Genomic DNA, 25,012 nt, shown 5'->3' with positions numbered 1-25,012 from the left:
ACCTCCAGGTTAGCTGAGGTGGTAGATGAAACCTGCAGGTGAGCTGAGGTGGAGGATGGAACCTCCAGGTGAGCCGGGGTGGGGAGGAGAGAACCTATAGGTTTCTCCAGGTGAGTGCTAGTAGTGGGAGAAAGACAATGAAGGATACTAATCCTCAGATCATAAACAAATCCTTAAGGATGCCTTCCTGTTCTCTCTCCCTCTCTCTCTCCCTCCTGACGCAGGTGGCAGCCAAGGGGGACGTGAGCGAACTCGAGAGGATGTACCAGGCCGACCCGGACTGCCTGGCTGTGTCCGACAAGAAGGGAGCGACGACCCTGCACCACGCCGCTGCCCACAACCAGGCCCAGGCGATACTCTTCCTCGCCAACCGGGGCGCAGGTACAAAGGGCCTCACCCTGCCAGAGTCTTGCCTCTCTTCCTTCCTGTAAACTGGTGGGGGTCTGGAAAGAACTGGAACTGAAGGGAACCTGGGACTTCCTTCTTTGTATTTTGGAGATTCCTCTAACACACGGAGTTACCACACACACACACACACACACACACACACACACACACACACACACGCGGATATGGTGGCTAGCGTAAACGTATAACACTTTGAGGATGGAAATCTACCCGAGAGACGACAGGTATGGTAACGGGGAAGAAGTCGTGTGTAACGTACCTCGTAAATATTCAACCTGAATTAATGTAAAGAGGATGCGATATAGTGTAAGAATACCTCATTATGAATATCATCGAGTGGCAAATATTCTGTAGGAAGCTGTTGGCGGGAGAGACATGGGTGTTGACCTCGTCTCTAACCCGTCGCCAGTGTCCCGAATTAGGAGGATAGTTAAGGATAGAAAGCTTCTGCTGGGTATTCAAGTGTATCCATAAGGAAATACTCATCTGCTGGGTAAATCCCCCATAAGGAAATACTCAACAAGCTGTTCACATCTTACGGTAGACGAAAAGTATAATATACTTCTCACGTTTGGTCACGGCACGTCAAGAAGCCCAAAGAACGAATAGAGAAGGTCCAGAGGAGGGCAGCACAGATGGTACAGGCATGCAGGGAGCTGAATTACAGGGAAAGGTTTGAGGTATCCACTTTGTCCATCATGGAAGACAAAAGATTGAGAGGTGACTTGATCATAAACTTTCAGTCTCTAAACCCTGTTTGATGACGCAGATATTTATAAAAACCTCTTAGAGAAGACGTAAATAAATACTTTTACTTCATAGGAGTTCAGGAGGAATGGAACAGAGATATGAGATAGTGAAAGTGGACATCACACAGACTTCTGAAAAATCGTGTGACAGACAAAGTTCAAAAGAAGGGGCTCCGCGAGTGTAGGATTTCTTCCTATACATTACAAAAAGGTAATTAAACACAAAAACACATACACAAAGAAATTCTCCAAGGCTCAGTCATTCCTACGGTAAGATAAGCTGGGAAAATGGATATCAATAGCCAAGAATCAGGGCATTGTGGTGAGAAGTTCTGTGAAATTTGCTACGAAGAAAAGAGGAACTAAGGCACCTTTATAACCTCAACTGAATGACGAAAGGTTAAATAGGTTTACCAAGAGATGTCAAAAAAAAACAAAGGAGTTATGCTATGTGCTGTGGCGAAGATTCAGGCGGAACCCAGCCTGTTGTACATAAGAACCTATCGCAACAGAATGAAAAAGAAGAGAGAAATCTTTCTTGGGGGGAGGGAAGAAAAAGTAATGTTGCCATGGAAGGAGATGATAGTGCAATGTAACCGTAGACTTTACGTACTAATGTATAGTGAAACGTGATAGTCTGTGTCCCTAGACTTTCGCTCGGACAACGTTGGATGACTATGGCTAAATGGGCCAGTAGTAATGACCTGAGGTATCGCTATGGTAATGTGTATTGATCTCCAACCTACGCAACTAATCGATATTTAAAGATAATTATCACTAATAAAAAGACCCGGACACCATCTTGAATAAAATATAAGCAAAGAAGCATTAGCCACTCTACAGGTAAAGATATTGAGCTAAGTACAAATAGACTACATATATGACAACGTTATTGTCATGTTAACTGAAGAAGGTAATGATCTTTGACTATAATTCACTTGATTTATGGTAATTATAGATTATGAGGAGTGGGTAAAGGGGGGGATTGGGGTATGGTTCAGTGGGGACAAGAATTTGGGGTCAGTGGTGGTAGGGTTAAGGCAAGTGGAGAGATCCTTCTGGCGAGTGTCAGTGGAGGTCAGGTCAGGAAAAGTATAGTTAGGGCTAAGGTCAGCTGTGGCCTAGGGTTAGGGTTAGTGTATGTAGGTTCAAAGGTGGGTGGGAGAAGATGATGGATTGGATGATTACTCTTTTCAATGAGGAATTGTGCCGTGTCATGATGACCAAGGGGTTCTTGCCTTCACGGTTCTCAGAAGTGATCAGATAAGAGTAAAGCCGTCTTCAAACACGAGCTGACGTGCCTTGTACATGAAGACAAACATGTACTTGTAATCACACACACACACACACACACACACACACACATACACACACACCTCACTGTCACTGGAGTATTCAATAAAAAATTAATGAACCTACTAATTCATTAATATAAAGTGGTATTTGAATTACTTTGTTTATGCCTAGCATATTCTTTTGTCATGTTCTTACACACCGTCAGGGGAGATACAACGAGAGTGAGGTAGAAGACGTAGAACAGTCAGGTGATATACAAGGAAGAGACGTAGCTAAGACGCTATTTACATACAATCGTTACCGGATGCTGGTGTTTGGGTTGGTCGTGTTCGGGTCTGGCAACATGTCTGTCACAGGATTTGTATTATGTGGACAGGAAAGAGAAATGTTTACACATTTTGCCTACGACAAAGCTATCCAGTTTGTATAGACTTTCACTAATATTGATGTGACAGTTCTTTGTGTATCTAGAAAAAAAAAAGGAAGATTCAATGATATTTCTGGTGGTAAAGGAGTTACAGTTAATAACTGAATTAGCGTTACTCCAGTCTATACAAGGGTCATAATCTTTAACATGATTAAACAAAACAAGAACAAGAATCAAATGCTTTGTTTAGCTTCCTCTCTGGCCGATCCACCCCTGTGGTTGTTGATGAATCAACCTCTTCCCCTTTTACAATCAACACTGGTGTCCCTCAAGGTTCTGTCATGTCTCCTACAATTATTTTTTTCTTCTTTCTATCAACAATTTCCATTCAACAAGTAACCAAATGCAACACTGTTGCATTCTTCCTCATCCTTCACAGCTGCTCCTCCATATCTTGACCTGCACCTCGGCTCAACCTCCTCAATAATCTTGGACGTGGACAGAATATATCAGTGGAGTAAATCAAAGTTGGTTGAGTTCAATCGTCCCAAGACACAGTTTCTGCTTATCTCTAACGATAAATTCCTCCCACCTCTCCCTCTCCCTTTGACCGATTCCATTTCCTGAGTCACTGAACAAACTTGGATATTACCGTAACATCCTCACAACTGACGCTATCTTGGAAACCCCACATTACGGATATAGCTAAGTCTGCCTCTAAGAAACTGGAAGTCTTGTTTAGATGCCGAAATTTCTGTTCTTCTGAACGGCTACTCCGTATATACAAAGGACTGATCCGTCCTCGTATGGATTACTGATCTTACATGTGGGATGGTTCCAGCTCTGCATCCTGACTTGAGAAAGTCGAGTAGAAAGCAGTCAGACTTGTCAGCTGTTCCAGGATAAGTTGAAAGCTTGACCCACTTGCCCTATAACATAAATGTAGGTTCATTTTTCCTCTACAGATATTACTTTGGCTTTTGTTCCCGAGAGCTGTATTTGCCATGCTGCTGCTTCACGTGATTACTTTGTGGCGGTTGGCAACTAAAGGGTGGGCCGTTTTGATAACTGATTCTTTCCCTACACCTCGAAGCTTTGGAACTCTCTACACTCTCATGACCCGGCACTTTTTAAAAGACAGGTCTTACTTCCTCTAAAAATCATTTTTCCCTTTCATTAACTTCCTTATACATCAATCAAGGCCCGGCATTAACATGGACTTCTGTTTTTGACTCTAACGTAAAGAAGAAATTAAGAGTGAAACATGAATGCTTTTTTGGTCTCTACTTCACTGGGCAATATAATGAAGTACACCAGGTCAAGACTACACACGTTATTCGCGTCGCAAACGTTCAGCTTTTTATATTCAATTGGATCATGCATATCTATCTACAACAGGATCCACTCCACAACTCATCATCAGAACAATAAAAACTGTACACAGAGCAAATTACTTTACTGCCTGGAGATCGCAATGAATAATCAATGAGACCATAATGAAGAAATTACTGGACCAATCTGATGTTTGACCTGGTCGTGGGTCACTTCTACTCATGTGAACTTTCATCACGGACCACTTATACTGGTGTGACCTGTCCATAGGTCACTTCTACTTATGTGATCTGTCCACATGCCTTTCTATGGAGGTGACCTGCTCACGGGTCACCTCTACTATTGTGACCTGTTCACAGATTACTTCTACGGATGTGACCTGCTCATGGGTCACTTCTGCGGATGTGATCTGTTCGCAGGTCACTTTTACTCATGTGACCTATTCATAGTTTCCTCTTCTGATGTGCCCAGTTCATGGGTCACCTCTAAAGATGTGAGCTATTCACCGGTCGCTTCTTCTGATGTGACCTGTTCATGGGTCACTTCTTCTGTGACCTGTTCACGGGTCATCTTTTCTGATGTGACCTGTTCACAGATCACTATTGATGCAACCTATTCACGGGTCATCTCTACTGATGTGACGTCTTCATGGGTCATCTGTATTGATGCAACCTGTTCAAGGGTCACCTCTACTGATGTGACCTGTTCAGGGGTCACTTCTGTTGGTGTAACCTGTTCAAAGGTCACTTTTACTAATGTGACCTGTTCACGGGTCACCTTCACTGTTATGACCTGTTCACTGGTCGCTGTCACTGATGTGACCCGTTGATTAACACTGACTTCCCTATTCAAATTAAAGACAAATGATTTCTACACATGAAAAAGATTATAATTGAGCCAACAGTGTGTGCTTGACGTAGGAACTGATATCCTCTCTGAAACATTATAGCTGACGGATGGGTCGATCACACACACACACACACACACACACACACACACACACACACACACACACACATACACAGAGAGAGAGAGAGAGAGAGAGAGAGAGAGAGAGAGAGAGAGAGAGAGAGAGAGAGAGAGAGAGAGAGAGAATCATGAAAATAAGAATATAAATAATGCTCACACACACACACACACACACACACACACACACACACACACACACACACATACACAGAGAGAGAGAGAGAGAGAGAGAGAGAGAGAGAGAGAGAGAGAGAGAGAGAGAGAGAGAGAGAGAGAGAGAATCATGAAAATAAGAATATAAATAATGCTCACACACACACACACACACACACACACACACACACACACACACACACACACACACCATAGGAATGTAACACTGTCTTGCCCTCCCCCTTGCAGACGTGGACGCCCAGGACAGCCAGGGACGAACACCTCTCCACGCGGCCGTGGCCAAGGACGCCCCGGACGCCGTCGACGCCCTCATGAACTGGTGGGTCCTGGTGGTGGGGAGAGGGGGCACTGGCTGGTGGAGGGAGTGAGGGAGGGATACAGTAAGTGGTGGAGGGAGGAGTGAGGGAGAGAGTGGCTCAGTGTAGTGGAGGGAGAAGCACACTTCGTGGCCATAATGAAGGGTGTGTGTGTGTGTGTGTGTGTGTGTGTGTGTGTGTGTGTGTGTTTGGACTCTCGTGGTGTAGCGGTTAGCGTTCCTGACCATGACGCATTCACGGGCCGCCCAGGGTCGAGTGTATAGGTTCGAATCTTGGTTACGGCAGTCGGTCCACAGTCAACCCAGCTGTTCATCCACCCCTAAGGGCTTGGTCGATAAAATGGGTACCTGACTCAGGCTAAAGGTATATATATATATATATATATATATATATATATATATATATATATATATAGAGAGAGAGAGAGAGAGAGAGAGAGAGAGAGAGAGAGAGAGAGAGAGAGAGAGTTAATAGGATGGCCTTGATTAGGGGCCTTAACTGCTCGTGCCGTCTCAGCTAACATACCTCTTCCATCATGATAATTTATCCGCAAACACAATTACAATACACAATTCATAAGCACTCAACGAACAGTTACGCCTTAGCAAGCAAGCAGGCAATCTGCGGGAGCATGAAACAGACGCGGTCACAACCGCTCAAGAAGCACTTTATCAAGCGCTTGCATGTAGTCATCTATGCCATGACAACATACCTCGTAATCATGAGATAAAACTTGCTATATATGTCATAGGTCAACAGCATTCTGAAAGAACTGTGCAAATAAACAAAGAAAAGACGTAATACGGTTACGCACGCGGACGCAAACATACGCAAACCTCTAGTCCATAAATACGCACACTTGCATACTTATGCTCACGGAGTAGTGGATGAAGGGCATGAACAGAGAAATTGTGAAATGTTGGAAGCTTACAAAAATTGAAGAACTAAAATTGATATCTAGAGATGGAGCCCCACGGGTGTTGAACACACACACACACACACACACACACACACACACACACACATACACACACACAGCTTACATAAAATAAATGGAGCCTTACGAGTATAAGACTCACCGTTGAATATGAATGGGTCATTACACATACTGAGACGGAATGGGGGAAATATGTGACAGACATAAGGCTATTAATGGGTGTTGTTTATGGCACATGGTCGTGATGAGGTGTTGTCAACATGTGCTGAAGATATGTGCAGGTGAGCAAGAAAATCCACGTGAAATATCGTTCGAGATGTCACTGGAGGAAGGTAGAGTTGCTAAGGAAGTGGAAGAATGATAATGTCAAACCGAAATTTAAGAAAGAAGACAGGAGAGTTGTGCTCAACTACAGTCCAGTCTCTGTGACGAAGAGAAAACTGGAAGAGGCGATCAGTAGTAAATGGATGACTATATACGGAGAAGAAGCTACCTAAATGTAGCTCAACGAACTACGTTGGATCAGAGAATAAAGGCAACGAGCAACAAACCTTTTTTGATTTCTGTGAGAATGTGAGCTACGTACGAGTCAAAAGTATAATAGGGCTGTGTGGGGATAATATGGACTTAGCCTACCATAAAGAATGTGACAAAGCATCACATATGAGGATGGTCAAGAAGACGGAGCTTCGGACTGGAATAAGATAGAGACTTACTCTCATTAGACAGCAAATGACCTCAATGGAAATGGAACAAAGGACGCACCTCCGAGGGGGGGGCCATCTCGTCAAAGGTTTTTGGGGGTCATCAGTGGCGTGTCTGAGGGCGTAGTCCCAACACCAACGCTATTCTTGATTTGTGGAAATGACTCGTCAGATGGACGGGACTCGTCCCGTGTTTGCGAACGATGCGAGAAAATGAGGGAAGTCAAGATTGAGGAGAACTGCATCATTTCAGAGACGTGACGACAACGAGTGAAAACTACCTCAACACAAGAGTAATAATCACACACACACACACACACACACACACACACACACACACACACACACACACACACACACGCATCTAAATATGTCGGAAAGGAACAGAGGCCATTACACGAAATTAAGCAAAAAAAAATGTTAAAAAAAAAAATATAAAGAAGTACTTTTACTGTATGATGAGAGTACTGGGTGAATGGCATAAACCGAGTACTGAGACTGTGATTGTTTGACGTAGTTGTAGAAATTGGTAATCACCTACTCCTCATATCATAACCTACAGTGGAGCAGACCCGGGCCTGACTGACAACGAAGGAGACGCGCCTCTTCACTTGGCCGTCAGCAACAACAAGGTAGGTCATCTGCTGAGCTGTCCAAGGTCGCTACCTCCCTTTAGCTTAAGACTTGGTCCCTCCCACCTTTCACAATTCTATCTGAACCATTTCGCTTTTCATAAATGTCGAAGGCTCAGGTTAGAGAGAGAGAGAAAAAATAATCCTCATCAAGGCCAGGTACTTGAATGTGAAGAATGGGTGACAACAAAGAGAATCAAAGAAAGAGGGAAAAAGTACATAAAAGTCTTGAATGAAGTGTAAACCCTGCCTCATACAAGCGGGGAGATCGTAGCTATTTGGGAATGTACGAGAGGCTAAAGAACACCAAAGCTTAGTGGTGTAAGGAAGGAAATAAACACCACAAAGGCTTATCCTTGAGATGCTGACGATTCACATGGGAATCACGAGACGCAGTGCCTATCTTACGTGGTCTAGTTAGAGGTGGAAGACACCAAATGGAGACTCCTTTCGGGAGCAGAAAAATCTAATCCTATCGCTAACTTAACAGCCTATGATTATCATTAGTAGTAGTAGTAGTAGTAGTAGTAGTAGTAGTAGTAGTAGTAGTAGTAGTAGTAGTAGTAGTAGAAGTAGTAGTAGAAGTTGTAGTAGTAGTAGTAGTAGTAGTAGTAGTAGTAGTAGTGGTAGAAGTAGTAGTAGTAGTAGTAGTAGTAGTAGTAGTAGTAGAAGTAGTAGTAGTAGTAGTAGTAGTAGTAGTAGTAGTAGTAGTAGTAGAAGTAGTAGTAGAAGTTGTAGTAGTAGTAGTAGTAGTAGTAGTAGTAGTAGTAGTAGTAGTAGTAGTAGAAGTAGTAGTAGAAGTTGTAGTAGTAGTAGTAGTAGTAGTAGTAGTAGTAGTAGTAGTAGTAGTAGTAGAAGTAGTAGTAGAAGTTGTAGTAGTAGTAGTAGTAGTAGTAGTAGTAGTAGTAGTAGTAGTACTATCACGGCTACTTTCACCCATCATTATCACTTTGTTATCACTATCATTATCAAAATCATAAAAAAGACAATGTCTGTTAATATCAATTTTCGCTCGAACGCAGGTAATGACACCTCATCGTATTGCCTGCCTCATTATAACTCATAAAACTGTTTCCTCTCTTTTAAAACCTTTAATTTTTCGTATATCTATGTATGTATCTCGTTACAAAGAAATTGGTTACGGGGACCTGCATGCTCCCACCTCATCATTAAACCTGCATCTTACAAAAGTGTCCACACTGTAAGGAGCTGAATGGTTATCTAAGTGATGCGAATTTGAGAAGAAAAATGTTTCCCCTCAACATCATGTTTCCTCTTGCAAAGTTTAATTGTCTCGCGTTTATCAAGTCTACTGCTTCACCTCCCGCTACCCCTGGTGTCCTGGTCTCTTGCCCTTCTCCCCTGTGTATGTGTCCTGGTCTCTTGCCCTTCTCCCCTGTATGTGTGTCCTGGTCTCTTACCCTCCTCCCTTGTGTGTGTGTGTATGTGCCCTGGTCTCTTGCCCTTCTCCCCTGTATGTGTGTCCTGGTCTCTTACCCTCCTCCCTTGTGTGTGTGTGTGTGTGTCCTGGTCTCGTGCCCCTCTCCTTCCTGTGTGTGCTGGCCTCTTACTCTCCTCCCTGACTACGCTAGCGTCTTGCTCTCCTCTCTGGCTTGTTGCCCCTCCCTTCATCCTGAGTGCTGGCCTCTCCCCCCCCCCCCTCACCCTGGCTTCTTGCCCTCACGTCTCGTACATCTGCACAGCTCGGGCCACTGGAGAGGCTGCTCGTGCACGACACCAAGGTGGATCTGTACCAGGGTGACCGGCAGGGGCGTACGCCGCTCCACCTGGCTGCCAAGTTCGACTACGATCTGTGTGCCAAGTACCTGGTAAGTCCTGTTATGTGCCAAGAACCTTTTGAGTCCTGCTGTGTGCCAAGTACCTGGTGAGCCCTCCTGTTGCCAAATACCCGGCGAGTCCTGGTAAAAAGTTCCTGGCGGGTGTTGGCTCGTCCTTCAGCTCGGGTGTTGGCTCACATCCCACTGTCAGGTCTGATGATGCCTCATAACCTCACTTTGATGCAGGGTCTCGATATCGCCCGGGGTGATAAATGCTCACACATGTACGAGACCTAAACACCAGCACTGCTCCATACCAACACCTCACTCCACCACACACGTATCGTCCAAAGCTATACTACCTCCTCCTCTCTCTTCTTCCTTCTATCTGTTCTTATACACATCATCTTCATCAGTGTTTTCATGAGCCTTCTGCCAATGTCTCTGCCAACGGGGCTTCGACCCGAGGCAGGCGTCTGGCTGCTGCTTCCCATAGATTGTGTGTGGAGACCAGCCACACGAGAAATGACCGCTGTGATGCCTCCATCTTACCTCGATCAGCGGAGCAGAGGACTTTCTCTCACTCCCTCGTCTTCCCATCTTCCCATAACCTTTCTACACCCATGGAGCTCTGGTATATTTCAACTTTCTTTTTCTCTTGCTCTTTTTCTTTTCATCTACGATGGCCTTGCCTGTGTCGCATCGATCACTATAAAAACCGAATATTCTCTCACCATCCTTCACTTATCACGCTTATTCTTCAATCATCAAACCTACCCTTTAATCTAGTACACTTACCCTTCACTTATGACACTTTACGTCACTTAACACACCTTTGTTTCACGTAGTTGCACCTCTGCTTCATTGTATCTACACTTTACTTATCAATATTATCATGCCAACAAATTCTATCTATACTATATCGATTTCTTCTCGTCCCCCCTCGACCGTTCTATCTATAACTCTCGCTTTTGCCTTTCAGCTATTTTCCCTCCGCTCTCTTTGTCATTCTTCTCGTTCACCAAACACATTCCCGAGTTTACTCTTCTGTCCACCACTCAGACCCACCCTCCCCCTCTCAATGCAAGCATTCTATGGAGTCTGGTACGTTTGTGTGGCTTGATGCAATTTTTCTCAGTTCATCTCACTTCATGCCTAGACCCTCAGATTGGGGATCAAAAAGGACCTCTCCTGGCTCGGCTGGGGGTCACTTTCTACCTCGTTCGGAAAGTCTCCACCTTTGGGTTTCGGCTTTTCACCCAGCACTGGCGTAAGTCACTTTGGGTTTCGGCTTTTCACCAAGCACTGGCGTAAGTCACTTTGGGTTTCGGCTTTTCACCAAGCACTGGCGTAAGTCACTTTTGTATATTCCTCCTCCGGGTAGACCTTTTCCCACAGGTCTACAGTACAGGGACAATGAGAATATAGTTGGCCGACGGTCAGAACAAGAATTTCTGTACATAAATTCACATAAAAGGAGAGATAAGACACACAAAACTTACCAGATTTGACAGTACCTCCTGTCTCTCCTGTTCCCCTTACTGTCAATTTGCAGTTTAACCACACCTCTTGCCTGTCTAAAGGCAGCATACGTACATAGGTTCACATATCGACAAAAAGGAAACAGACAAGACACACAAAACTTCCCAGATTTGACAGTACCTACTGTCTCTCCTGTTCCCCTTACAGTCAATTTGCAGTTTAACGACACCTCTTGCCTGTCTAAAGGCAGCTTAAAAGAACTGCCTTCCTCTTCTATTATTGCAGCTAAACAGCCTGGGCTTCACGCGATGCCCCAACCAACCCTGCAGCAACGGCTACCACCCCATCCACATCGCCGCCCGGAACGCCTCCGTCAGGGTGCTGGAGTTGCTCCTCCAGTACAAGGAGAGTCAGGGCTGCATAAGGCAGAATATGATCAGCATACCTGACCTTGAGGGCAACGTGCCGCTCCACCTGGCTGTCCACGGAGGAGAGATCAAGGTCAGAGAGAGAGAGAGAGAGAGAGAGAGAATGGGGTGAAGGAAAATACAGAAATGGGTATGGGGAGTAGAGGAACGAGTGAGAGACCAGTTGTGGTAATGGGAGAGCGAGTGTGATGAGAGGTGAGGTGAGGGAGGGAGGGAGAGAGAGTTGCTGGTGAGAGGTTGTTAAAGACAATATTGAACAACAAAATCTAGAGGAAATGAACCAGTTTATGAGTAACACACCACACGACCAGTAGTAGTGAGCAAAGGCTGACACACACATAAAAAGCCTATCAGTCTTGGTTATAAGTATTCGCTTAATAATTCGCTGTGACCTTGACCTTCCCCGACCTCTGGTGACCCCCCGCAGGCTGTGGAGCTGTGTCTGAGGAGCGGGGCGCTCATCTCTTCACAGCAGGACGACCGGTCCACGCCCGTCCACCTGGCCTGTTCCCAGGGCTCTTTCGAAATCGTCAAGCTTATGTTCACCCTCCAGCCACAAGAGGTAAGGCCAGACGTACTCTGGGGAGACAGAATGGCTCCCCTGGGTTAGCTGGGGGAGCCATCTGTGGGGGTGAAGTTTAGTTAAAGTGTCCATTCGCATCCCTGTGCAGTCTTGGGAAGGATTTAGGAAACCGGTTTAGACTCGGCCATACCCGACCGAACTGGTTATGTCCCCGAGTTATAACACCACTCCGGGTGATGTGGCCCAGCAGGGGATCGAACTCGGAGTCTCTTCATCACGGAGTGGATGTAAACACCACTGGGCAACCTTAGCCCACCCCGGGTGATTCAGGTTAGAGGAGAGACACCCTCGTCCAGGGCACTGTACTCTTACTTTGAGGAGATCCTCCCATGCAGAAGGTTCTATACCTTACAGCAGAAAGAGAGAGGGAAGGTTTTAGTACCTAAAACGAGTACTACCCTGTCATAGGAGAGTACCTCTGAAGTGAAGTGGAGTCCCGCCAGGTGGCAGGGAGGGTACGACCCTGGCTTAGGGACAATGTTATCATTTCAACTTAGGACGGTCAACTCTGCGAGTCTTGAGGGTATAATATCTCACACCATTGCCTCTTGTTTCTCTTCATGTCGTCTCCAACTTCACTCACGCCCTTGGGTTACGCGTCCTGCCGTTGGATCACATCCTGCCGACGGGCCATGTCTCCTGTCCCTGGCCACGCCCTACCGCTTACCACGTCTGAAGAAGGTGAAAGCGCTAGGTACGTTGGACGCCCAGGGAATGAGTCCTCTACACTGCGCCGCCATGTTCAACCACCCGCAGCTCGTTGCTTACCTCGTCCAGGAGGTAAACACTGACTCACTCTATCTACTCATCTATGAATCTGTACCGATCCACCTACATAAAAAAAAAAAGATCACCCAAGTACAATTTCTTCTTCAAAAAATGATAACATTTTGTTTTAGCTATGACGTTAAATGTTCCCCCATTGTCATGTCGTGTTCAGATCTAGGGCCATAGTAGGACCCGAGTGGCTGAGTGACAGTGGAAATGTGTGTGTGTGTGTGTGTGTGTGTGTGTGTGTGTGTGTGTGTATGTGTGTGCACGGACGTGATAGCGGCTCCTGTAGCGACAGACCTCAATGATACAGACCCTTGTAACACCACCCACTAGGACGGTGCGCCTGGTACATGACAGTCGCATCAACAAGTGTCCTCAAACATCTGGGAAAACTCTACTTTGGAAACTCTCTCTCTCTCTCCTTCTTCAGTCCTCAGTAATACCCATATGGCCCGTTTTGACCCCAGGCAGATCACTCCTCTCTCTCTCTCTCTCTCTCTCTCTCTCTCTCTCTCTCTCTCTCTCTCTCTCTCTCTCTTACTTCTCACCCTCCGTCTACCCATCAGGGCGCGGCGGTGGACCAAGTGGACCAAGAGCACCGGTCAGCTCTGCTACTGGCGGCTGCGCACAGCGGCTGGCGTACCGTGGACGTGCTCCTGGCGCACGGCGCAAACCCCAACATTAGGGACCTCACGGCCAAGAACCTGCTTCACATTGTCATCATGAATGGCGGCTCCCTGAGCGACCTCCTGGCCCTGGACCATGCTAAGGTCGTCTCGGTAAGTGCCGTAACGTTCTCTCTAGTGCCACCTGGCACTCCTGCTTGTTGCTTAGCCGCCTATATAAACTTGTAGCGATATATATATTGGCAACGCTAGGGGGGGGTCGTCTCCATCTCCCGTTGTTGTTTGAGATTAAGCCTCCCTACAACTCAGGAGGTGCGGGCCCTATGCTCAAGGGCGAGCTGCCTGTGGTGAGGGACCTCAGCACTGGGCCTAAAGGGTGTGGGTTGGGCTTATCCCACCCAGCCCGAACGAGAGCCAGGCTCCCTCTGCTCGGCTCCCACCTTGGCGAGGACAGACAAGGTGGTCATCCACAACAAACTTCCAGCCTCGAGCTGTTCTACTTCATGTCGCCAGAAACCCGGTTAAACAGAACCGAATACACGATCAACTTGGCCTGGTTTACATGATAAACTTGGCCTGGTTTACATGATAAACTTGGCTTGGTTTAGACGATAAAATTGGCCTGGTTTACACGATAAACTTGCCCTGGTTTACATGATAAACTTAGCCTGATTTACACATAAACTTGGCCTGGTTTACACGATAAACTTGGCCTGGTTTAAATGATAAACTTGGCCTGGTTTACACGATAAACTTGGCCTGGTTTATATGATAAACTTGGCCTGGTTTACACGACAAACTTAGCCTGATTTACACGATAAACTTGGCCTGGTTTACACGATAAACTTGGCCTGGTTTACACGATAAACTTGGCCTGGTTTACATGATAAACTTGGCCTGGCTTACACGATAAACTTGGTCTGGTTTACGTAAGTACTTTTCCCCTCTGGCCGGTTACTGACACAGGATTTGACAAATGAAAAAATTTTTGATGTTGCCGATGGCCACCTTGAAGCTCTGGTTCTCCAAGAGCGATTGCCTTCAACCTTCGAACAGCACTGTTACGAATTTGTAGGACATTAAGGCAAGATCATAATCTCAAGGGTCACTGATTTACTTAGTGACTTGGTTGTCTTATCAATGTATTCACAAACAGAGTATGGCCCTCAATCAGGAACTGACTAGAGGCAAACACCATACCCACTCTTCATTTCAGAGCTTGGTCAAAGCATTTCATCTACTGTTTCGAAGTCTTTGATACTGGAAGAAGGTGCTCTTCTGAGGTGGTTTCTCCGTTCTTTCACCTTTCACATATTCAGTAATCAATGTCTTAGTTCCCCTGTACAGTGTAGCATGACTGACAGCTTATATATTACCCAATGAAAACCCCTAGGAATACCTCCCCTCACCTTGTACCTCCGGACCTCGCTGGAAGTCGCAGATCAGCGCGATGCTCAATGAGCAGGACTCGCTCGGATGGTCGCCCCTCCACTACGCCTGCAGGAGTGGCCAGATCAGCTCGCTGGCGTCCCTCCTGCGCCTCGGGGCCTGCGTCAGGACCAAGGACAACAGGAACGAGAGTCCTCTGCACTTCGCCGCCAAGTAAGTTCTTCTCAAGGCGCCAATGTGGCCTTGGTTAAGACAGGAGACTGAGGCAATGCTTCGAAGCGTCTCAAAGTTCTTAGTCGAACGCTTTAACATCAATACCCAAATATTTTTGTCCTGAATCTTTCGACAATAATAAAAATTACAGAGAGTTTGGAAGATAATCATTCAATTTCTTAATCAAAAAACTTAATAAAACAAAAATCCAAACAAATATTTTAACAAGACGTAATTTTCCAGTCTGAAGCACGAGCAATGAGTCATTTAGGGAGATACCGAGAAAAAAAAGTCCACGATCCATACATATCATTTTACCCCAATTGAAAAAGAGGGGGAATGACTTCACAGCCAGTTCTTAGAACTATGTAATTTGTGTTGTGTTGTGTGAGCAGGTACAGACGGTACAAAATTATGGTGAATGTCTAATATGGACAGGTAGGGATGGTACGACAAGGTAATGAATGTCTTGCTTGGACAGGTACGGACGGTACAACACAGTACGCCACCTGGTCGAGTCGTCCAGCGGGTTCCTCATTCTCAACGAGTGTAATGACGAGGGGAAGACAGCGCTTCACATCGCCAGCGAGGAAGGTATATACACACACACACACACACACACACACTGGTTACCAAGGCTCCTTCGTCCCCAGGCCAGAGTCCCCCTGCTTTCCCCACCTATCAGCGTCCCTTCCTCCCCAGCTATCACCGTCCCTTCCTCCCCAGGCTGCTAGAACACCTCCCTCCATCCCATTTGCAAGGGCCCCCACCTCTCTTCCTCAACACCCAGTGGTCGCCAACATTCCTCCCCGCAAGACGGGTCCATCACACAAAAGATCGTCCGCCTCACCCTCAAGACACCGACTACTTCCCTCCTCCTCTCCTATCCCCGTCCAGGACACACGAGGGTAGTGCAGCTGCTGCTCAGCAAGGGCGCGCTGCTGCACAGGGACCACCAGGGGAGGACGCCACTGCACTTGGCCGCCGCTGGGGGACACGGACACACCATCACCGCTCTCCTCGCCGTCCACAGCCACACGCTCGACCAGGTGGACAAGGATGGAGTGAGTCCTGATGTTCACTTGTTCATCTGAGGTTCAGAATTCCTATCCTGTTAGGACGATCCCAACCGCCTTCAACTACGGAGGGTCTCGACCCCTTACCACCTATGGTTTAAATGTTTATTGTCCAAGTACTCGAGATTTCGTATGCACAGATGCCCATTACGTTCGGTCTAAGAACGAGATTACTGTGTGTCTAGCGTTCCAAATTCTTTGGGATTGAATCCTAATTATAACGTGATTGAGGCTAAGGAATTGGATCAAATATCTAAGGTTTAAGTCTCCTTCCTAGCGGAATAATTTGACCAATCTACGTGAAATGAATTCTGAGGAGAATAATCATCTTCATCATAACTTTGTCTTCTCTTTTTTACCCATGTTCCTATGCGACGCTTCGCTATATATTTCGACCCGCGTAAACACGTCATTTTTACGGGACAATATTTCTATTCCTAGGAACATGTTGACCCCTTCAACGTAACGTTAGGACGACGTTACGACCCTTGAACACGAAGGTATCACCCTACGTCAGGTCAAAGACTAGGGCATCGTGTCACAGGGTCACACTGTCATGTTCAAGGGTCGTAACATTGTGCTCAAGGGTCGTATCCTCTTCTAATGAGGTCAAGAATCCATAATGACTATATTATAAAAAAAAGCATTTACACATAAATAACATGAAGGAAAACTTGCTTATAGAGCTAAACTAAATCATCGTAAGATATCATTACCTAATCAAACGTATCTGAAAAATTAATAAAGAGGTCACAAGTGCACAACTTAATGTATCTAAGTAAATCAAACTCAGTGACTGTCAAAAATCTAACTCTTCATCCATTCACCTCACCTTCAATCTACATTCCCAACTCTTTTATCACCCCATTCTATCAATCGATCTTCAATCGCTCAATCAATCAATTGTACGTAACTCAAAGGTCCATCTAAGGGTAAGGCCCACGACCCCCTCCTATGTGTGTGTGTGTGTGTGTGTGTGTGTGTGTGTACATTAATGGTTAGTGTGAGGACCATCCCCTGATCAACCCCCTTCCGTCTGGCCGACCCAGAACACGCCCCTGCACGCTGCCGTCCGCGCCAACAGGGCCGAGGTGGTGACCCAGCTGCTGAGCCTCAACTGTAAGCTGCTCGAGAACAACAACAAATGCAAACCCATCGACTGTTCCATCCAGTACAAGCTGTTCGAGTCCTCCCTTGCGCTGGCCACGCATCCCAGGGGGTGAGTAGAGAGACGAGAGAGAGAGAGAGAGAGAGAGAGAGAGAGAGAGAGAGAGCGGATGTGTGGTGGGAGGTGAAGTGTGCACGTTATGTATACAAGACGAGACAAGAGGATGAATAATACAGGGACAGCAGGACAGGTATGGTGAGGAGCATCTGGACTTCTACTGAGTGGACACACGAACTCTAGGGACGTGAGGCTGTCCTACCTGCTGGAGGAGCTGAGAACAGTGTACCCGTCGGCTGAGGACAGTATACCCGTCGGCTGAGGACAGTATACCCGTCGGCTGAGGACAGTGTACTCAGGTGCTATAAGACTCACTGTGTACCTGATGTACACAATTCTCAAACTTGCTGTGTAGTTGATGTACGTTACTGTCAGACTTGCTGTGTGGTTGATGTACAATTGTACATGAGTCAGACTTGCTGTGTGGTTGATGTACATTACTGTCAGCTTTGCTTTTTGGTTGATGTACAGTACCGTCAGAGTTACCGTGTGGATGATGTACACCGCTGTCAACACTGCTGTGTGGCGAGCTCACGCCACTGTCGTGTTCGGTAGTAAGACGAGAGTTTATTATGGTGTCTCTCGCCACAGGCCATCAGAGATGCTGTCCACTTCGAGCAAGGTGAACGGCTGTGTGTGTCTGGCTCTCATCCGAACGTTGCCCAAGGTCTACGAGGCCGTCCTAGACCAAGCAATTGTCAAGGCCGACGTTAAAGACACCAGCAAGGACTTCTTTGTGAGTATGCACAAGCCATGTGAGTGTACGCAAGCCTGTGATATAAAGTCAATCGGTTTCGAGTTAGTCACAAGTGGGATCCCAATGATTTCTTGGAGAGGCGTAAAATACACTTTTCATTTACTTTATAAGTAGATACAGAAATTTCAGTTTCCTGTTGACTATATCAAAGAAAGAGTTCAATCATATCCTATTGGATAGATTATGCCTTGAATTTTACTGAAAAAAGGTACTATCTATCTTTCTATACATGGATCGAGTCCACAGCAACTGATGATGATGGTATGTGTTGTCCGGCAGGTCAAGTACAGCTTCTACCCGCTGCAGATAAATGAAAAACAGCTGGAGTCTGAGAGGATCAAGGCCAAAGACCCCAAGTTCCGGCCTCTTCCTCTCTACGCTTGTAACGTAAGAAGCATTCGATCCTACGAGTTTAGTTCGTAAGCCATTGTCTCTCATATGTAAGAGGTCCTGAACCCGTGTCATAAGATCAGGCTCATAAGTCTCTGTCGCTCATGTATGTCGCGTCTATACGCCTGCCACGGATCAGGTTCATAAGTCTCTGTAACTCATGCAAGACGCGCCAGATCCCCATGCCACAGCTCTAGTTCATAAGCCTCTATCAGTGGTATGTTTATCAGTAGACTTTTTATCAATAGGTGGCCAATTTGACAATATCTTTCGAGACACTACATCATCATGATGGTTCAGGGAAATAGATAAAAGCCGTAGGTTAGCTGGCCGAGAAGGCTGTAAGGTCATTTTCCTCCCTCCCACAGGCCATGGTAGAGTGTGGTCGGATCGACCTCCTGATGCATCCCCTGACACAGAAGTACCTGGACATGAAGTGGCAGGCATACGGCAAGTACATCCACCTATCTAACCTCTTCATGTACCTGATCTTCCTCTCCCTCGTCACGACCTTCGCCGTTGGGATCTTGGGCTCCGACAACTCCCTCCTCACTGCCGCCGCCAACACCACCATCCAGAGCCCTCATGAGGACAAGATGACCATACGAGGCATCCGGGGCGTTAACAAGGACACCACTGAGGTGAGGCCCTTGTGTTTATTAAAGTCTGAACAAGAGAGACGAATTGCTATGATCATACCACTTCTGATAAACATTGTATATACATCGAAACTCACACATTTTGTTGGATGAACGAGTAACGAAGGGTGAGTTCATAGATATGAGCAAACACGTACAGCTAAGAGGTAATTCATCAAGCAGTCATGTCAGAGTTGCATGGGATAAGTAGCAGAAATATCTGTCGCACCTCCATGATCAGCGTTCAGCTGAAAGTTCTGGGGTTCTATGTATGTGAAGAACGGTACGACACACCGAAGGATTACCATACGCATGTGAAAAAAAAAAAACAGTCGATGTTGTGATATGTAGACCAAAATATTTGAATATGTTGATGTTTTACTCAAAATGTTATTCTAAAGTAAATCGAGGATATGTCCTTCTGATGACTTCCTACCCCTTCTCCTCCAGCTGCAGGAGAACAAGGGCTGGATGTACTGCATGGGTGTGGCTATACTGTTCTTCGCCGCCCTCAGCATACTGAAGGAAATAATCCAGCTGTACCACCATCGCTTTAAGGTAAACACATCATCATTCACACACAACCTCCCCATCTTCTCGTGATCTGATTCTCTACGATGCATTACGAGTAAAGGCAAGTGGGACTTCAGGGTAATGAGATTTCCATGAATTCATCCTCACGTTGCATACTATTCTGGTGAAACACAGGAAAAATAAAAGATATCTCTTATATCATTCTTTCAGTTTTACACAACGGTATATGACGGTATTTGATCAGTAAAGCTGAGTAAAAATCAAAAACTAGAACGTCTTTGCATCACACTGCCCGAGACCTGTACAGTTGTGCCGACCCAGACTGATGGTTCAAGAAGATAAATACTCAACAGACCTTTCCTGACCTTCCTCCTCACTGTTCTGGGCCCTTCCCTTCAGACGACGATGGGCCTTCCTTCCCCATTCCCCTGGCCATATTAGGTCCTCTCAGCACCTGATGGGCCCCCCTATATCTTGACCATCTCTATCCTCCCTCCTCCTTCTTGATGGGCCTTCCTTCACCTCCCGTCTGACGCTGTGCAACCGACCCTCCTCCTCCTCCTCCTCTCTCCCGCAGTACCTGATGGAGGCCATCAACGTGATCGAGTGGACCATGTACGTGACGTCCGTGTGCATGGTCATGCCCGTGTTCCTGGACACCAGCTGGGGGACTCAGCAGCACAACTCGGCCTCTCTCGCCGTCTTCACCGCCTGGTTCACCCTCCTCCTCTACTTCCAGAGGTGACCTAACCCATCGGTCCTTCTGCCTAGCACTTACTCGCCCAGCTCCAACTCCCTCACAATAGGCAATAAAAATCTTTACTACCAACTTTCATCATTTACTAGACTTATGTTTCTTCCTGGCTTACTACAAAAGTATCATACTTACACTTTACATAAAGTAACTGATTATTTAAGTTTCGTATTTTAGTCAGAGAACGAGTCAGTGTGAAATCTGTCGTATGTCAGAAGTCAAGGCAGTGTTCTGAAACTTTGATCCTGACGAAGTTTCGTTCAAATTCAATGGCAGAACTTCAATGCTATTAGTGATGAACTTTACGCCAGTTTTCTTTTGGTGATGTGTCCAGCCACCATCAATACCATCTACGAATAGCATTCACCAGTCATCACCAATCAAAACTACTCATCATCAATCAACACCAGTCATCGCCACTCACACATCACCTCCTCCCGCAGGTTTGACCGCATCGGGATCTACATAGTCATGTTCCTGGAGATCCTCAACACGCTGATTAAGGTCCTCCTGGTCTTCTCAGTCCTCATCGTCGCCTTCGGTTTTGCTTTCTTCATCCTCATGTCTCAAGTAAGGCCCCTCTACATCCTCATGTCTCAAGTAAGGCCCCTCTACATCCTCATGTCTCAAGTAAGGCCCCTCTACATCCTCATGTCTCAAGTAAGGCCCCTCTACATCCTCATGTCTCAAGAAAGCATCTTTACCATCCTCAGGTCGCACGTGAGGAACTTTCCCCATCCTCATGTCTCACGAAAGGACCTTCCCCAGCCTCAGGGCTCACGCAAATACCTTCCGTATCCTCATATCTCACGTAAGGACTTTCCACATCCTCATGGCTCACGTAAACAACCCTCCACATCCTCATGTCTCACGTAAAGGACCTTCCACATCCTCATGTCTCACGCAAAGGACCTTCCGCACCCTCATGTCTCACGTAAGGACCTTCCACATCCTCATGTCTCACGTAAAGACCTTCCATACCCTCATGTCTCACGTAAGGACCTTCCACATCCTCATGTCTCACGCAAAGGACCTTCCATACCCTCATGCCTCACGTATGGATCATCCCCATGCTCATGTCTCGCCTCCGACAGCTTCGTGCGCCACGACAGGATCTTGACTATATCCAGTACATTACCACGATTATCCTCGCTATCATGACCACCATCACCATCTGTATACATCACTTCAGTCTAGATAAGTTACTTTTTGAACATGGACTCTTTACGAGAGGGACAGGTAATGATTATGCTGAACTATGAAGGTTCTCTTCCGGTTGGAATGACCCTGTGTCCTACCCAAGTGTCCCCAGGTCCTAATGAGTTTCCCTTCCGGGCAGGGTGGCCATCTGTCCTTCTCCAACGTGCCCATGTCCATGATGCACACCTTCTCCATGATGCTGGGCGAGGTGGACTTCCTCAGCATCTTCGTCTACCCCTTCTACCGCCAGAGCGTCAGGGGAGACGTCCTTCTGTATCCACGCACCACCTTCAGTAAGTTCTTGGTCGCCGTTCTCACCCTACAAGTGGCTCGGTAAACCATCATGTTTTCCCCGAGAGCTTATTCGTCACGTAAAGCTTGATAGTCATCAGTGTAGGTAGATTAAAGGGTGGTTGGAGAAGAAGAATCGTGTGGATTATCATACGCTGCAGGTCCTCATGTGTCTAGGTTGTACATACGCTGCAGGTTCTCATGTGTCTAGGTTATCGTACATACGCTGCAGGTTCTCATGTGTCTAGGTTATCATACATGTGCTGAAGAGTTGTCTTACCGAGCCTGTTGCTAAACGCAACCAGTGGATAAGACATCACTCCTGAGATCGATCCACCTGAGACACTGGTATTGTTGTTGTTGTGAAGAGGGCGGTATAAAGGCTAACTGATGAATCAGTATCCCAGGAAAGGTCTTTTATCTAGTAGACCACCTGAGACTAGAATGAGTGAACTTTAAACATACGTTGAACATCTTGCTAGGTCATCTGTGTGTGTGTATCTTTCGCGCCACATTGAAACTTTTGCATGTGATGGTTTCAATGTGATGACACTGATGGATCACTCACGACCCAACACTGACCGCGTCCCTCCCATCTCTCTCTCTCTCTCTCCTGCTCTCCCGTCGACGTCCAGTCCTGCTGATGGTGTTCATGGTCCTCATGCCCATCCTGCTCATGAACCTCCTCATCGGTCTTGCCGTAGGTGACATCGAGAGCGTGAAGAAGAACGCGCAGCTCAAACGCATAGCTATGCAGGTGAGTCCTCCCTCCCCTCACACAGGGCGGGTGAGGGGAAAACTCTAGACCAAAAACAATGGAAGGTTTTTTTTTTTAGATTCTTACGAAACATCGGGGAAAAAGTGGCTCTTGATAACTATAGATGTAATTCATATATTTACTTTCGCTAATACATATCTACTTTCCCTCTGTACGGCTGGCTATGTATGTGTGTGTGTGTGTGTGTATGTGCATGTGTGTGTGTGTGTGTGTGTGTGTGTGTGAACCCTATCCCAACGGTGTCTCTACCCCACCAGTGAACCCTATCCCAACTGTGTCCTCCTACCCCACCAGTGAACCCTATCCAACGGTGTCTCCTACCCAACCAGTGAACCCTATTCCCAACTGTGTCTCTACCCCACCAGTGAACCCATCCCAACTGTGTCTCTACCCCACCAGTGAACCCTATCCAACGGTGTCTCCTACCCCACCGGTGAACCCTATCCCAACTGTGTCTCTACCCCACCAGTGAACCCTTATCCCAACTGTGTCTCCTACGCTAACAGTGAACCTTTATCCCAACGGTGTCTCCTACCCCAACAGTGAACCCTATCCAACGGTGTCTCCTACCCAACCAGTGAACCCTATCCAACGGTGTCTCCTACCCCAACAGTGAACCCTATCCCAACGGTGTCTCCTACCCCAACAGTGAACCCTATCCCAACTGTGTCTCCTACGCCACCAGTGAACCCTAATCCCAACTGTGTCTCCTACCCCAACAGTGAACCCTATCCCAACTGTGTCTCTACCCCAACAGTGAACCCTATCCCAACTGTGTCTCCTTACCCCACCAGTGAACCCATCCCAACTGTGTCTCTACCCCACCAGTGAACCCTTATCCCAACTGTGTCTCCTACCCCAACAGTGAACCCTATCCCAACTGTGTCTCTACCCCACCAGTGAACCCTATTCCAACGGTGTCTCCTACCCCAACAGTGAACCTATCCCAACTGTGTCTCTACCCCAACAGTGAACCTATCCCAACGGTATCTCCTACCCCACCAGTGAACCCTATCCCAACTGTCTCCTACGCTAACAGTGAACCTTTATCCCAACAGAGTCTCCTACCCCAACAGTGAACCCTATCCCAACTGTGTCTCCTTACCCCACCAGTGAACCCTAATCCCAACTGTGTCTCCTACCCCAACAGTGAACCCTATCCCAACTGTGTCTCCTACCCCACCAGTGAACCCTATCCCAACGGTGTCTCCTACCCCAACAGTGAACCCTTATCCCAACTGTGTCTCTACCCCACCAGTGAACCCTATCCAACTGTGTCTCTACCCCAACAGTGAACCTATCCCAACTGTGTCTCTACCCCACCAGTGAACCCTTATCCCAACTGTGTCTCCTTACCCCACCAGTGAACCCTATTCCCAACTGTGTCTCCTACGCCACCAGTGAACCCTATCCAACGGTGTCTCCTACCCCAACAGTGAACCCTTATCCCAACTGTGTCTCCTACCCCACCAGTGGAACCCTATCCCAACTGTGTCTCTACCCCAACAGTGAACCCTTATCCCAACTGTGTCTCCTACGCTAACAGTGAACCTTTATCCCAACGGTATCTCCTACCCCACCATGAACCCTATCCCAACGGTGTCTCCTACCCCACCAGTGAACCTATCCCAACTGTGGTCTCCTACCCCAACAGTGAACCTATCCCAACTGTGTCTCCTTACCCCACCAGTGAACCCTTATCCCAACTGTGTCTCCTTACCCCACCAGTGAACCCTATCCAACGGTGTCTCCTACCCCACCGGTGAACCCTATCCCAACTGGTGTCTCCTACCCCAACAGTGAACCCTATCCAACGGTGTCTCCTACCCCACCAGTGAACCCTATTCCCAACTGTGTCTCTACCCCACCAGTGAACCCTATCCAACGGTGTCTCCTACCCCACAGTGAACCCTATCCAACGGTGTCTCCTACCCCACCAGTGAACCTATCCCAACTGTGTCTCCTACGCCACCAGTGAACCCTTATCCCAACTGTGTCTCCTTACCCCACCAGTGAACCCTTATCCCAACTGTGTCTCCTTACCCCACCAGTGAACCCTTATCCCAACTGTGTCTCCTACGCCACCAGTGAACCCTTATCCCAACTGGAATGTCTCCTACCCCACCAGTGAACCCTATCCCAACTGTGTCTCCTACCCCACCAGTGAACCCTATCCCAACTGTGTCTCCTACCCCAACAGTGAACCCTATC

The 25,012-nt window shown here is 47.0% G+C and overlaps 1 protein-coding gene and 1 long non-coding RNA gene across 2 annotated transcripts in view; one reads left to right on the top strand and one right to left on the bottom strand.

The window, feature by feature from the left end:
- The window catches only part of LOC139750748 (uncharacterized), an 84,020-nt gene that overhangs the window by 30,621 nt on the left and 28,387 nt on the right, over positions 1-25,012 (bottom strand). The gene's annotated exons all lie outside the window — the stretch shown is intronic.
- LOC139750700 (transient receptor potential cation channel subfamily A member 1-like) lies at positions 105-24,779 on the top strand. Its single transcript, XM_071665377.1, has 24 exons — positions 105-381; positions 5,524-5,614; positions 7,816-7,885; positions 9,589-9,714; positions 11,431-11,646; positions 12,001-12,135; positions 12,835-12,936; positions 13,497-13,700; positions 14,950-15,158; positions 15,640-15,752; positions 16,056-16,222; positions 17,284-17,453; positions 18,051-18,195; positions 18,496-18,603; positions 18,975-19,226; positions 19,695-19,802; positions 20,356-20,519; positions 20,976-21,102; positions 21,872-22,025; positions 22,659-22,806; positions 23,667-23,839; positions 23,952-24,092; positions 24,311-24,365; positions 24,530-24,779. The coding sequence occupies exons 1-24, from the start codon at positions 138-140 to the stop codon at positions 24,777-24,779; spliced, it is 3,672 nt and encodes a 1,223-aa protein (XP_071521478.1). The 5' UTR covers positions 105-137.

This window comes from Panulirus ornatus, chromosome 10, assembly GCF_036320965.1.
Source record: "Panulirus ornatus isolate Po-2019 chromosome 10, ASM3632096v1, whole genome shotgun sequence".
In the NCBI taxonomy this organism is placed as follows: Eukaryota; Metazoa; Arthropoda; class Malacostraca; order Decapoda; family Palinuridae; genus Panulirus; species Panulirus ornatus.
Note: the sequence above shows the minus strand (reverse complement) of the source record. Positions and strands in the feature narration are given on the sequence as shown.

Excerpts from the sequence above, each read along its gene's own strand:
- LOC139750700 (XM_071665377.1), top strand. The coding sequence starts at position 138 with ATGAAGGATACTAATCCTCAGATCATAAACAAATCCTTAAGGATGCCT. Across the intron at positions 5,615-7,815 it reads GTCGACGCCCTCATGAACTG|TGGAGCAGACCCGGGCCTGA; the intron begins GTGGGTCCTGGT and ends CATAACCTACAG. Across the intron at positions 12,136-12,834 it reads TCACCCTCCAGCCACAAGAG|AAGGTGAAAGCGCTAGGTAC; the intron begins GTAAGGCCAGAC and ends CCACGTCTGAAG.